We start from the raw sequence: 14,641 nt of genomic DNA on the forward strand, positions 1-14,641 counted from the left end.
TCTGCTTGTGCAAATCGTGTCCATACAGTGATCTCACACATCTCAGGAGCGTTCGGAGAGCTCTTCAGGTGCTATGCCGGGGCTGTATTTAAGCGTTTTATAATTTATAATAATAATCACCTCGAATGTTTCCAAGCATTGAAGTTTGATAACCTTGTCGAATCACAGTTTCAACTTTGCAATAATGAAATTAAGTTAGTTTTTAAAATCAATGAACATCAACTTTAACAAAAAAAGTTTACAAATATGAAAAACAATAACAACAAAATAGTGACTATGAAATATCATAATATTTTTAGAAATAAAAAATTTATCAATTTTGTTTGGAATAGTAGGTTAAAATTAGATGAATAAGGTGGACAACACCTGCATGCCCCCATTCACTTTGTACAGGACACACAGAGATAACCCTAATCTTAAAGTTCTCTTTACATGCAACTTTGGGCTTTATTTCTCATTTCTTGCACATAGTGTTATGCAAAATACTTCTAAAATCATGTTCCAGCACAAAAAAAAGTAAAAATAGACATTCAATATCATTTTAAAGTAAATTCAAAGTTTTGTTAGTTGGACAACCACAGCAATTATAGAAATCGTGATTTTTACCCCAAAAATCATATAAAATCGAAAATGAGGAAAATTGATGTGAAACTGAATTTTTCTAAATCAGTGATACTAACACTTCAAAATAAAATAAAATTGGCAGATAAGATGACTTTTAAAAAAATTACACAAGATCCAAATTCTTTTAACAGATAGATCACTAAATGCTTATAAGTCAACTTCATTTTTTGGGCAATTTTGAAAAATTGCATATTTTTTCTCAAAATTGATTATTTCATCAGATGGGAATCGAAATTCTCTTTCCATCTATCTAGGTGAGGTTTGGATTCACCAAAAATTGACAAAGTTACAAGAGTTTTCCATAAGCCACTGGACAACTACTGCAGATGAGAGAGAGAGAGAGAGAGATGGAAGAGAAAAAAACAGATTACAAAAAAAATTTGTGCTCACTATAACCCTTGATTAAAGCATTTAATGATTTGAAAAATAATCTTTGATTGCACCTCAACATCCCTGGAAAGTGATAAAGAAAAAAAGGCAAACTGGATCACATGTACATGTATGCAGGATGCAAGTTTAATGTTTCATGTTAATATGCTTTCCTGTCTTCTCCTTTTGTTTCTTTATTACAGGATTCCTCTCTACGCTGGTGTTCTTATAACAATCACAGACACATTCGTTTTTCTGTTCCTCGACAAATATGGTAGGTCAAAGGTCATTCATTTCATTCAATTAGTAGACAGGAGAGGGAAGAGAGAGGAAGAGAGAGAGAGAGAGAGAGAGAGAGAGAGAAAGGTTGAGGAGTTGGAAAATTTGCCATCTTCATGTTCAGTGATATAATTCAGAATAGTGTAGGGAGAGATGAACAAAGAGAGAGAAAAAGAAAGAAAGTGAAAGAAAGAGAGAGAGAGAAGTAAGGAAGAAGGGAAAGAAAGAGAGAGAGAGAGAGAGAGAGAGAGAGAGGGGGGGGGGGGGGGAAGAAAGAGATAATAGAGAAAAAGAAAGAAATAGAGAAAAAGAGAGAGAGAGAGAGAGAGAGAGAGAGAGAGAGATTAGTTCTTGATTGAATGGTTTGTATCCACATGTATTGTAAACGATCTGTTTTAATATACTTGTATATTTAGAACAATCATATCGATTATAAGTATTGCTAGCAAATGTGATACATGTAGTAGACAAAAGTTTATAAGTCGAAGTGTGTGAGAGTGAAGAGAGATGGAGAGGAATGATGATATCATGTACCTGTTCAGCACATATTTTATTTGTAAACATACATTTATTGAAGCCTGCTCAATTACATTTCTTTTTCATTTGCCTTGCATCCTGAAAATCATTTATATTGCAGCACAGTTTTTACAAGAAACAAAGTCACCTGATACCCGGAAAGAATGGAAAATACTAGCCTTTATATTATCTTGTGGTTGTTCCTCTGACGGCATAGATCCATGTAACTTATACATGTAGATTAGTTGACTGATAGAGGGTAGACTCAAAATAGATACTTTTTGGATTGCTTTCTCTGTCTTTAAAGAGCAGTGCATTGTTTCATACACCTGCTGTAAGGTTCATTCCATTGAAACGTGTATTCATTTCCATTTAATCAGTGGGATAATGGTGAACGTTTAAAGTTTTTGTAAAGTCTTTCTTGTGAGACGCTGCCAATTCCTACCTTTAAACAGAGAAAAATACTTTCTTCAGTTCCATGCACTTTAGAAATGTATTCCAGTGATTCAGTTTGATCACATTTGGTTTTGTTTTTTTGTCAAATTGTTTCTGGGTAGTCTAAATATTTTTTATAAGGGACTCGTTACAGGAGAGCCTTATTTATTTGAAGAAAAAAAAGACTTTTGGCAATTGACATCATTTGGAAAGATACTGAAGAAACTGTACACCAAATGTGATATTCAAGAGTAATCTAATATTAAATGGCAATCTGAAATAATTTGGATTTCAAATTTGGAGTAGATATTTAACGCCCCTAAATGATATGATTTCTGAAATCCATGAATCATATACCAAGAACATGGATATTTATTTTTACTCTACCATTAATTGGGACTGGGGAAGTAGAACAGTCAGACGGTGGGATTGTAGATTCTACTGGGAAATGTCCTTTTTTATCGTTATTTTTTTCTTTCAGGGTTGCACTTTACCTTTAATTCAAATTAGCTATGGGAATTAACACATCTAGAAAGGCATTTTTCTGATATTAGATCAAGTAGTCATTTCTCAATTCTCTCTTTTATTCTCATATCTGTTTTCTGAAAAGTCGATAAGTCATCATCACTGAGCCCATCTTTGTATTTGATTTTCTGTCACTACCTGAACTAAAAAATCATTGAAAAAGTCAAGACCAAATAGCTGGAAAAGTAAAAACAGCCTTTGCAAAGTTGACCAAAAAAAATGCATTTGTTTCAAAGATATATAACAAGTACTGAATTTGCTATTTATGTTGAAAACTGTGGCCTGAATAGTAGCACATTGTAATTTCAATATTCTCTTTATTAGCATTGTAACTAAAGAAAAGCATGCAGTTGGACATGGTTGAAGTTGAATATTACCTTGAAATGCTATATATTTGTTTTCAAATAAAGCCAATATTGCATATGTAGCTCAAAACACAGAATGATTTTGCATATTACTTGTGTAAACTGCCCAGAAGTTTGATATAAAACATTTGAATGAAAATAATTAAATTGCATCTTGACTTGAGACTCTGTAGACTTCAACTGTACATCTTTATCTTGTTTTAAGCTTCATTAGATTTGATCTTCTTGTTTAATAGTTCAAGACTTTTACTGATTGTTTTTATTCCACCTTTTCATTTCATTTGTATCTCTTTGTACATAAGCAAACAAGCAGAAAAGTTGTCTTGTAGGCCTACCTTACAGGATACAACTCTGTGTGGGATTTCTTGTGTTTTACTTTGGAATTTTTTTTTATTTGTGTGCCAAGTTTCTACCACTTTATGGGTAGATACAATTTCACCATTATTTTGTTTTGTCCATCATTTATATTCTTTGGGATTTGATGATGTATTGCACCTTTATTTGATATTGGTAACTCTGGTCATTCTTAAATTTGTCTATTGAATGACATGTATATGGTTACCGGTAGTTTATTCATATCAATTTAAATACAGTCAAACCTGCTTTACCTGTATAGAAAGTTCACCTGTCTACAGATACCACATTTGTTGTTTCCCTTGAAAATGGTTTCTCAATGAATCATGTACCAAACTAAGGAACCTGTAGATAAAGACCACCTGTCTATAAAGACCACTTTTCTTGTCTCCCTTGGGCGGTCTTTATAAACAGATTTCACTTTATATTACTTTCCTTTGTTAACAGCAAGTTCAACTTAAAATGAAGAGAATTCAACCAAAGTAAGACTCAAACAACTTGCATGAATAGGTCACTGGTATGCTCTTTTTAAAATCTTATTTGCGTAAAATTGTAGACATTCAGATAATTCCATTTCATACATGGTACATCAATCTCAGATTTTTCTCTCTTGTTTTGTTTTTAGGTCTGCGTAAATTAGAAGCATTCTTTGCATCGTTGATAATAGTGATGGCCTTTACATTTGGATATGAGGTGAGAGACCAAGTAGCTTTAGAAGAAGACTACCGGTACCATACAATTATTTAGCGATAGGACTCTTACCGGTTATCTTTCAAAATCCTGATGATTCCTTGGTTAATAGCTTTTATACATTGTAGGTGTCGCGGTCTAGTGGATACCTCACTGGACTGTGGAACACATGGTTTGCGATTTAAGTCCTGCCGCGGCACTAAAGTCCTTTGTCATTAGAATAGACAGCTTTGCTTGGTCTGTATTCTACTAATTCAGTAAAACCTGAACCCAGATCTACAATGTAATATCACATTTAACAAAGACTGACTAATTACTTTGTTAAACCCAATTTTGAAGAAAAGTTGAAGCCCATTGTCAGGTTTAATAGAATATGGGCATTTTATCAATGTAGTACCGGTACATGGAAATGACATACATGTATTTGAACACCAGCATCAATTCCTGTCCTATTGGCTGTTCCAGTATCTTGCTGCAGCACATTCAGGAGCACCCTCTCTCCAGTGTCTGTTCTCAGATGCTGTTCTCTCATGCCTTTCAAGATCTTGATTTCGGAGAGAGGGCATGTCCCTTGACCTTCTCACGGCCTGTCTTATAAAGAGTTGGTATTGATCGCACCTTATTTGTGATTGATATGATTTATATTTAATACTAAGTACAAAGCTTAAATTTTGTACTTAAGTATTGAATTGAATACGGGTCGGTCCTGATCTCTTCATTGGTAATATGGTCAATCAATCATTTCCTGTGCTGTTTTCCTGTTCCACAAACTTTCAGTACGTGGCCGCAGCTCCAGACCAGGGCCAGGTCATGAAGGGGTTGTTTGTACCCTCCTGTGGGGACTGTGGAGAACAGGTGATCCTGCAAGCTGTAGGGGTCATAGGGGCCATCATCATGCCTCACAACATCTACCTGCATTCTGCGTTAGTCAAGGTAAATATACAGTCAAACCTGCTTAAGTGACCACCTGTATAGAAAGACCACATTTTTTTAATTTCCCTTGAAATGGTTTCTCATTGAAACATGTACTATAGGAACCAGTTTACAAAGACCACTTTTTATGTTTCCCTTGGGCGGTCGCTATAGACAGGTTTTACTGTATATGAATCATATACAGTCAAACCGGTCTAAGGGACCACCTCTATATAAAGGGCACCTGTTTATAGTGGTCATTTGTTGTTGTCTCCCTCGAGATATAAATATGTATTATAGAGTCAAGAAGGGCCACCTGTTCTACATGTATACATGTAGATCTGGGCCTCATCTCATGAAGAATTGGGAATTATTTGAATCAATCACAACTCTTTCTTATACAGGTCCCTGATCTTGAAATGTTTAAAGCTCCTCGAAAGTGTTGGGAGCCCCAAAAATTGGATGGAAAAGATTTACTTAAATTGATTCATAATGTGAAAGAGGATGTCATTTAAGACACATTTTTGCAAGGATTTTCAAAACAAATGTGTTTCAAGTTGAATATTGAGGAAAGTATACAAAATTTAGGTTTTCTGTGTAAAACAAAAAACCTAAACTATGTACCGGTACTCTTTTATCAATATTTGTCTTCAAACACATTTTTTTTTTTTTTTTTTTTTTGGGGGGGGGGGGGGGGGGTAAATCTTTGCCGAAGTGTGTCTTAAATGACATCCTCTTGCACATTATGATACAATTTAAGTGAAATTTTGCCATCCAATTTTTGGCGAATTTGGGACTCCCATCCCTTCAGAGGGGCTTTAAGCTAAAGCTTTTCCCTATGTATTCTTATCAGCTACCCAATCAATACTTCTGCTCTTTCTCATTACTCATTCATGTAAAAGTCTCGAGACGTAGAGAGGAGCAAGAAAGAGGCCGTGAAAGAAGCAAACAAGTACTACTTCATTGAGGCCAGTATTGCTCTCTTGATCTCCTTCATCATCAACCTGTTCGTCGTCTCTGTCTTCGCTGAAGGACTTCATGATAAAACAAATGCACAAGTGGTAAGATATCTAAATGTACTATAGATACTTAAGGGCATCATTTAACAATGATTAATCTGAGATGCATGGCTCTTCATGTTATCAGTGTCTGTAATATGGTGTAATATTGAAGCCCTAAAAAAGTTGCGCTTCAAAATGATCATGAAGTGCCTCAAAAAAGTAAAAATCTTTGAGTGACCGGTTTTACCATACTCGTTTTCCCCAATAGACCATAGTGTTATCAAAACTGTTAGGAAAACGCAAAATGAAATTTCGATTTTCAATCATAAATATCTTGATAATCAGACAAGCGATCCGCTTGTAAAAGTCATGGGGTTCCTGACTGACCTAAATGTTTATAATTATCTTTGCAGCATGAGCTAAATCCTGGATTTTGTTTCAGAGTCTGAGACAAAGTTACATGATCCCTTTAATGTTTGATTAACAATGATAATGGATAATAATTGGGTCTTACCTGTATGTACTCATCGTAGCTACGTCCATTTTAAAACCGGTCCTCCCTGCAGGGCCTCCTAGTTTAAAAATCATGAAAAATCTATTGTATCTTTTATCTTGCTGCCATTAATGTTATCTTTCTAGTGCATGTATAATGTATTTTACCATGCATTGTATCTGTAAGATAAATGTAAGAAACTATTGATTGCAGCATCTCAATTTATATTACGGGACAATACGATTACTAGAATATTGTAATTTTGTAATTGCCTTAAGTTTGTCTATTTTTGTTCTCTCTTACAGCATAACAAGTGTGTGGAGCACAACCTTAACATGTATATTGATGTTTTCCCAAATAACGATACATTAGTGGAGAACGTTGATTTATACCGAGGGGTAAGTTTATCTAATAGCTGACTGCAAGTTTGGACTGATTGCTCTAGTAATTCAAGACCAAGTAATTGATGTTCACGTAACTTCTTAGAGCATGATTTTCTTGAGAGATGGATTATTGCAAATGAAATTTGTTATGCAGGTTGTGTGTAACATATCTAAAAAGTTAGTTGAATTGTCCATATCCCTGATTTAATATGATTAAAAAAACATAAAAGTTTCAGACAAAACAAAATGATGTAATATTCTTTTTGGGAGTGTGATATTTGGAAGATGGGAACATCACATAAAACTTGTTTGAGTTCTTGAAAAATATGGTTATCTCGCTATCCATTGTTAATTTGTACTGACTTATTTGAAATTTAGATAGTTCTTGTAAAGAAATGATCATTAAGTCAATATTATCCCAATTAAATGTTGAGCTTTGTCGTTAATTGATCAAGTACTTGTATTCCAAGGATGTTCTGAGGATCCGTAGAATTGCCCACAGAAGTCAAGAAATATTATGAATTTAATGTATGGTTGTTTACTTTCATGTTGTTTCTTCAGGGTGTCTTTTTGGGCTGCCAGTATGGTGCTGCTGCCCTCTACATTTGGGCTGTGGGCATCCTGGCATCAGGTCAAAGTTCAACCATGACCGGTACCTATGCAGGGCAGTTTGCCATGGAGGTAGGTCAACTGATTTCAGAGTAGGGGAGGGGGTGGGCTGCATTATTTAGAATCAAGACAAAGGAGATGCTAGAAGATATGAGAGCATCTGGCCTCGCCTATTAGAGCGCTGAAAACTAGAACGCTGAAGTCTGGAAAGCTTGGAGAAGTGCCATAAATAAGGGAAATGAAAAATCCAACCACACAACATAAGAAAAACGGACGATAAACGATGATGAAGGAAGAAGATTCAGTTTTTTTCAAGAGAAAATTTGAATGGAGAGAAAAATCAGAATTTGGGCCATGTTAACTGACTACAGCAGTGCTTGGTTACTGTGAAACCCAAAAGACTCTTTCATGAGTGGTGTAGATTTGTGAAAGTGTGATGAAGGTAGTGAAATGATGAAATTACAACATATTTTGAAAACTGCGAGTTATGTGCTGCAAAACTCTTGTCGATGACAGAATAGGAAAATTTTGTGTTGTAAATGTTTTTGTTCAACTCTAGTGAACTCTTATGTCCACACAGGGCTTTTAGAATGTGAAGTGGTCGCAACAGAGGCGGATCCTTTCGAGCTAGTCTGTAGTAAGCGTCCTCTACATATATATGCCCACCATCCTTAATCGTGTCTTTCTCACTCAACTGAATGTTCCCTTTTCATACAGGGCTTTTTAAATCTGAAATGGTCACGCTGGAGAAGGATCGTTCTGACCCGGTCTATCGCCATCTGTCCCACCATCCTGATAGCGATCTTCAGTGGTATTGATGATCTCACTGGGATGAATAATCTACTTAATGTTCTGATGAGCTTACAGGTGCGTTGCTCCACGTCATACTTTCTTGTATTGTGTAGTACAGTGTTATATCAATTACCTACATGTTGATGTAGACATGGGTTAGGGGTTGTGATTGGATGAATGACCCATTTAAAGCCACACTGTACTTCTTGAAGCTACTTGCTCCCTCTATATAGAAAACTTCCCTAATTGGTGCCTGTTGGTCCCCCATGATCTTAGCTCATTTTCTTATGTTAATTGAGAGCTGAGTTAATAAGATAGCCACCTGTCACAGTGACCTTGCTGGCTAGTCTAATCCCTTCTGGCTGAACTAGTACAGCCGGCCTTTAATGGTCTGATGAGCTTACAGGTACATTTCCCTTTCTCATACTTTCTTGTATTGTGTAGTATAATGTCTATGTAGACATGGGTTAGGGGTTTTGGTTAGATGAATGAGCTTACAGGTATGTGCTACATGTAGCTTCATTACATATGAATATTATCAATTATTTGACTTGAGAAGTAGCAGAAAAGTTAAAGAAATAGATTAGAGGATCACAGTTTCAGAAAAATGAGACAACTAATAAAGTACCTATAATCATGAAATTATCTGTATTGGTACAGTTAACAACTACATTATTCATACCATCACCAAGTTTTGCAATTTTTTAGTTACCGGTATGTGAAAAATTGATTTGACGTGATTTATATTTCTCGAGAATGTGACTTATTAAAGCTTACATCGAAAGTCTTCAACAGAGGCATTAATCAACCAGTTCTCCTTTCATCCTTGAGTTACGAAAAGCGCAAAGAGTATCAAGTATCTTTCACTTTCTTTATTTTAAATCGCTTTCTTTTTAATTACAGCTTCCATTCGCACTTATTCCCATCCTGACCTTCACCAGTAGTAAGCCTCTCATGGATTCATTCAAAAATAGTCTGTAAGTATATCTTTTCTCACTTATTATAATAATTAGATCAATTTATACAGTGCGTCCCAGAAAAAACGAAACCGAGAATTATTGATATTTTATCATAACTTAATCACAATTATAATTAATAAATGACACATATTTGTAAAGCTTAGATACTCTTCTTTAATTTGATGCAACTCATATGATGCATATTTCATTTATGAGTGATTAAAAGCAATTTGAAGAGAGGAAACCAAAATGTCGTTTGGCGGACGGTATCTGAATTTCAAAGAGAAAATCACATTTCTAGAAAGTTCAATTTCTGCCCTTTAATATGACACCTCAATCAGGAAAAAATGAGCCAGAAATAACAAAGTTCTGTTTGTTTAAAGTAATGCTTGCATTTCCATAATTTGAGTAAATGAACTCATCTATGATATAAATGTACTCTACTGCGCTGTGATGAAATCAAAACATTTACCAATGGGGCAAGTCAATTGAGGCCACCTAAGGGAAACAGAGAAATTAGCCACGGTAGATGGGTGGCCTTTATAGACAGGTTTTAAAAGCCATTTCTCTCTTCAGGGGACACAAAATACATGGCCACTATAGACAGGTGGTCTTTATAGAAAGGTGACCAACTAAGGCAGGCTTGACTGTATCTACAACACACATTTCTCTCTCTAGGGACACAAAATACATGGCCACTATAGACAGGTGGTCTTTATAGATAGGTGACCAACTAAGGCAGGCTTGACTGTATCTACAACACACATTTCTCTCTCTAGGGACACAAAAAAAGGGGCATTATAGACAGGTGGTCTTTATAGAGAGGTGACTAACTAAGGCAGGCTTGACTGTATCTACAACACACATTTCTCTCTCTAGGGACACAAAATACATGGCCACTATAGACAGGTGGTCTTTATAGAAAGGTGACCAACTAAGGCAGGCTTGACTGTATCTACAACACACATTTCTCTCTCTAGGGACACAAAATACATGGCCACTATAGACAGGTGGTCTTTATAGATAGGTGACCAACTAAGGCAGGCTTGACTGTATCTACAACACACATTTCTCTCTCTAGGGACACAAAAAAGGGCCATTATAGACAGGTGGTCTTTATAGAGAGGTGACTAACTAAGGCAGGTTTGACTGTATTAAAAGCCCATTGTATACATTGCCACACTCGACCAAGGTGATGTTAATGGGTACCTGGCAGGAATTAATTCTTTGAAATGCTAGAGTGCAGTAATGGCAGCCATACTAAAGCCAGGGTAATAAATGTGGAGCGCCAGGAGTGTCCAGTCTAACGGACATAAACACTATACAAGAACGTTCTATTGTATATTATTTCTGTTTTTCCCCCCCTCCCCAGGTTATCTATCATAGCGTGCAGCTTGCTAGCTGTCTCGGTGATAGGCATCAACATCTATTTCGTAGCCGTTTTCCTACCCACACTACCACAGCACTGGGCGATGTATATCTTTGAAGCCATTTTGTTGCTGGTCTACTTTGCCTTCATATTTTACCTGGTGAGTGTTGTAAAGATTGCTTTGAAGGAAAACAGCAAATAGATAATAAGTCCATGAAGAATCATTTTGATACTTCATTATGTTTTCAGAATTTCACTAATTTTTCTCATAGTCATAGAACATGTACATAATAATGATAATAATTAGGTAAATTTTGAATATGCCTAATACTATGTTTCTAGGCACCATGGTGTCTGTCCTGTTGTCCTATCAGCCGTTAGGTAAAGCATAGTACTTCTACTTGATAGAGAGCTAGGACAACAGCACCAACAAAAAAACATTAAAAATTGATATTTCCTCTTGCAGGTTGCCTTCTTTGTACAATTGCTTGGATGGAAATTTCCACCATCAATACAGGTAAGGAAAAGATTTTTAATTCTTTGAAAGTCCAAAAAGTATTGTAAAATAACAGGAGAAAAAGACAACAAAACATACTGAAATTATTCAAATTTTGTTTTTAAACTTATTACAATATCATTCATACTTATGTGCATGTGATGTAATGTAGTTTATTGACTTGTATTTGACAAATTTCAAAGTTGGTCCTTTGAAAATGAGAACATCGTTTAGATATCCATTTGGAGCTGTCAAGTCCATTTGAAGGCATTGATTTTGTAGAACACAGTCATAGAGGCTGTTCACACCGGCAGAGAAAGCGCGCTCTAGACCTAGACCGCTATATCTCTGCGGTTTGGAAGGTACAACGTCGTTTCGGTCCGCCCAACAGCGAGCCACGGCGAGCCAAAACGGCGTGCCACTGGAGCACCTCTTGGGGGTGGTCCACGAGAGATAGCGCGGTCTAGCGCGCGCTAGAAAAAAAAGGGGTGCTACGATAGACCGCGCTATCTCATGGCGGTGTGAACAGCCTCATAGTCATAGCCATGGGCATATTCTTTATTAGTCATATTAAAAGCTCAAATAAGCTACATATAATTGCGTATCCATACGTTTACCCATCCATTATGTGCATGCTTCATACCATTCTATGCTTTGAAAATTAGTTCTGTCTTCACAATCAGTGTACAAATTTGGTAAGCTTTCAATTATTGTGCTGCAAGCTTCTTCAGACCTATGTCATAGCTGGCGATGTTACTGATGCAGTAGGTCTTAAAGGCCACCTGTTCTAATTTGGCCGTGATAAGCTACTGAAATCCTTGATTCTGATTGGTTGTCAGCAGATTAGTCACTGATATTTGTCATTTGTCATTGAAAAAAAGCTTTGTGAAACACCCCCTGTACCCTTGTTTTGGCCGAAGTGCATCCCTGCTACCTCACTATTTATTCAAGAAGAACTTCCAGCGCCCTTTTTCATGTTCCTTGAAGTGATTGTATAATGTTCTGCTATTTTTAGTGTTGGTTGTAGCTGACCAGTGTGACCTTGACCTTCTCTTATACTGACCTTTGTCCATGTTTTGCAGAGGTTCTTTAATGGCCCACTGACGTCCAGCAGTCCGGATCAAACTGAGTCCAATGAGTCTGCAGCGTTACTATCATCATCAATGTGATAATTAGCATCATTATATCATCTTCATCATCAGCATCATCATCATCAGCAACTCCATCAGTTTTATGAAATCACACCGTGCTTTCTTCTCCGTCCATTCAGATGTTCATCACTGCCTTGGTGACATCCTACAGCTGTTCGCGCTGACTTTGTGCAGTCTAGACCATGTTGATTCTTTCTCTTCACTTTGCGTCATCATCACTGCCATCTTCATTATATTCGTAATGATGATCGTCATAAACATCACCTGTATCACGATCTCACACTATACTTTCTTGCTCGTTCACGTACAGCGCTTCTTTACGGCCGCAACAACGTCCTACAGTCTGGACAACACAGAGTACCACGCAGAGGATGATAACGTGGAGCTCTCGGGATCCTACGGTCAGCAACAACTCGCTTCCTACCCGGAGGAGGATGACACGCCCGGCGACGCCCTTAGAGATTAGCTGGAGAGGGGAGGCGATGCCCATTGCACAATGTTGCAAACCCACTTGCTTGCTTATACCGGCGCAATCAAATTGTGTCAATGGTCATGCATGTTGGAACCATACTTTCCGATAAGACGAGCTAAGCATTACATGTATTTATATTTTTCTTTAGTAAAACCTTGCAAGTTCCTTAAGATGTGAAAACCAAGTTAGCCTTTGTCTCTTTCAGATATTATATTTCTATTGTAACTCGTAGGGATCATACAAAATAGCTCTTTTGTACTAAATATATGCTTTTCCATGTCCAGACTGCTTCTTGTCATGCCGGAAGGCAGGTCCTTTGCTGACAAGGAGCTTTCAAAGACTTCATTTTATCTTTCAAATAGGTGCTAAATATCATTTTCTCATTGTCAAAATGTTAAAGGGTGGCATTAGTAGTTGCCTCTTTTATTTTTTGTACATACCTTCTTAAAAGAATTTTCAGATATTTATTGATTTTAGTAATATCAATTATGTTTGTGGTTTACTCTATCTCAAAGTCCTTTGCTGACAAAAAGCTTTCAAAGACTGTACTAGTTACTTCAAAATGGGTGCTAACTGTTATTATCTCATTGTCAAAATGTTAAAGGGTGGCATTAGTAATTGCCTCTTTTATTTTTTGTACATTCCTTCTTAAAAGAATTTTAAGAGATTTGTTGATTTAGTAACATCAATTATGTTTGTGGTTTACTCCATCTCAAAACCTTTCTCAGCTCACATGGTAAAAGTAACATGTACACTTGTATGTCATGTCAACAGGGTATAGGGTCATTCACAATTTCACACAACTTGGTAAACGGCAGCGGTTTATCTTATGAAGACATATAAATGCGTGATATGCTCAACATTTCTTTTTAAGACACAGATAGTGGGTATGCATCATAGGAGTGCTGTTGTGTAGGCTATTTTTTTAAATTAATTGTCATTTACATTACTACCATTCATTTACCCAAAAAAAGATAGGAGGAAAAAAAAAAAAAAAAAAAAAAAATGCTGCATTTCATGTGCCTTGTGTGAGTGGGCCATAAAAGGGATAATATTTCTCAAGCTGAATATACATAATAGAAACCAAAAGGACCTGCTGCATGACAATTAATTCTGATTTGTGTTACATGTGTGCTTTATGTACACTGTATGTATTGTGTGTGCATGTGAATTGATCCCGGCATGCTGCATTGTACCCTGTATACAGTTGAATCATGTTATAAAGAACACAATTACAATGTGTTGGACTGTTGGTCCGTCTTCTTTGAATTCTATTGCTTTTTAAAGGTAAAGACCAGTTTTGGAAACGCCCCCCTCTCAAAAATGAAATGGAAGCTCTTATTACCAATCATGTGAAAGTATATGTTTTGACTAATACATGATGATAACAATTTTGCCGGGAAACTGCCTACTAATTGATATATTTGGTAAATTAGTTTATCTATTGGGACCAAATAGATAATACGCATGTGTCGCGCACGTGTGCGTAGTCCCATATACATCTTTCTGTGTACAGTGCTTGTAACTTTACAAAGACTGGGCCAAATTTCTTATCATTTTGATGATTCCAGAACCTTGCAGTACAAACCAATACTTATATGCTAGATGATCAACCTTTCCTGATTGATTCCACAGCGTTTCTTTCACAATGCAATCGCATGCCCATAACTGGTCTATACCTTTAACCCTGATATAATCTCTTCTTCCAAAATGTTAATATATCACATTCCACTGAGTAAGTATGTACAGTTAACTCTGCATAATTCAAAGTTGCACAAGTCAGGTTTTCCCCAAATCAAATCAATTCAAAAAATATTATTTTCTAACAAACTATGCAAAACATGTAT

General features: G+C 36.3%; 1 protein-coding gene across 2 annotated transcripts; it reads left to right on the forward strand.

Annotated features, from left to right (window-relative positions):
* Nucleotides 1–1,143: 1,143 nt before the first annotated feature.
* Nucleotides 1,144–14,118, forward strand: LOC576440 (natural resistance-associated macrophage protein 2). Of its 2 annotated transcripts, none has more exons than XM_030990077.1 (11): nt 1,144–1,267; nt 4,093–4,160; nt 4,935–5,090; nt 5,972–6,130; nt 6,869–6,961; nt 7,508–7,627; nt 8,273–8,422; nt 9,251–9,324; nt 10,679–10,835; nt 11,142–11,192; nt 12,633–14,118. In XM_030990077.1, the coding sequence occupies exons 1-11, from the start codon at nt 1,144–1,146 to the stop codon at nt 12,786–12,788; spliced, it is 1,308 nt and encodes a 435-aa protein (XP_030845937.1). In that variant the 3' UTR covers nt 12,789–14,118. The 2 variants fall into 2 exon arrangements, with proteins under 2 accessions (XP_030845937.1, XP_030845938.1); XM_030990078.1 differs by having other exon boundaries at nt 12,254–12,750.
* The last annotated feature ends 523 nt before the right edge of the window (nt 14,119–14,641 follow it).

Source organism: Strongylocentrotus purpuratus, unplaced genomic scaffold (genome assembly GCF_000002235.5).
Source record: "Strongylocentrotus purpuratus isolate Spur 01 unplaced genomic scaffold, Spur_5.0 spur5_scaffold_19, whole genome shotgun sequence".
In the NCBI taxonomy this organism is placed as follows: Eukaryota; Metazoa; Echinodermata; class Echinoidea; order Camarodonta; family Strongylocentrotidae; genus Strongylocentrotus; species Strongylocentrotus purpuratus.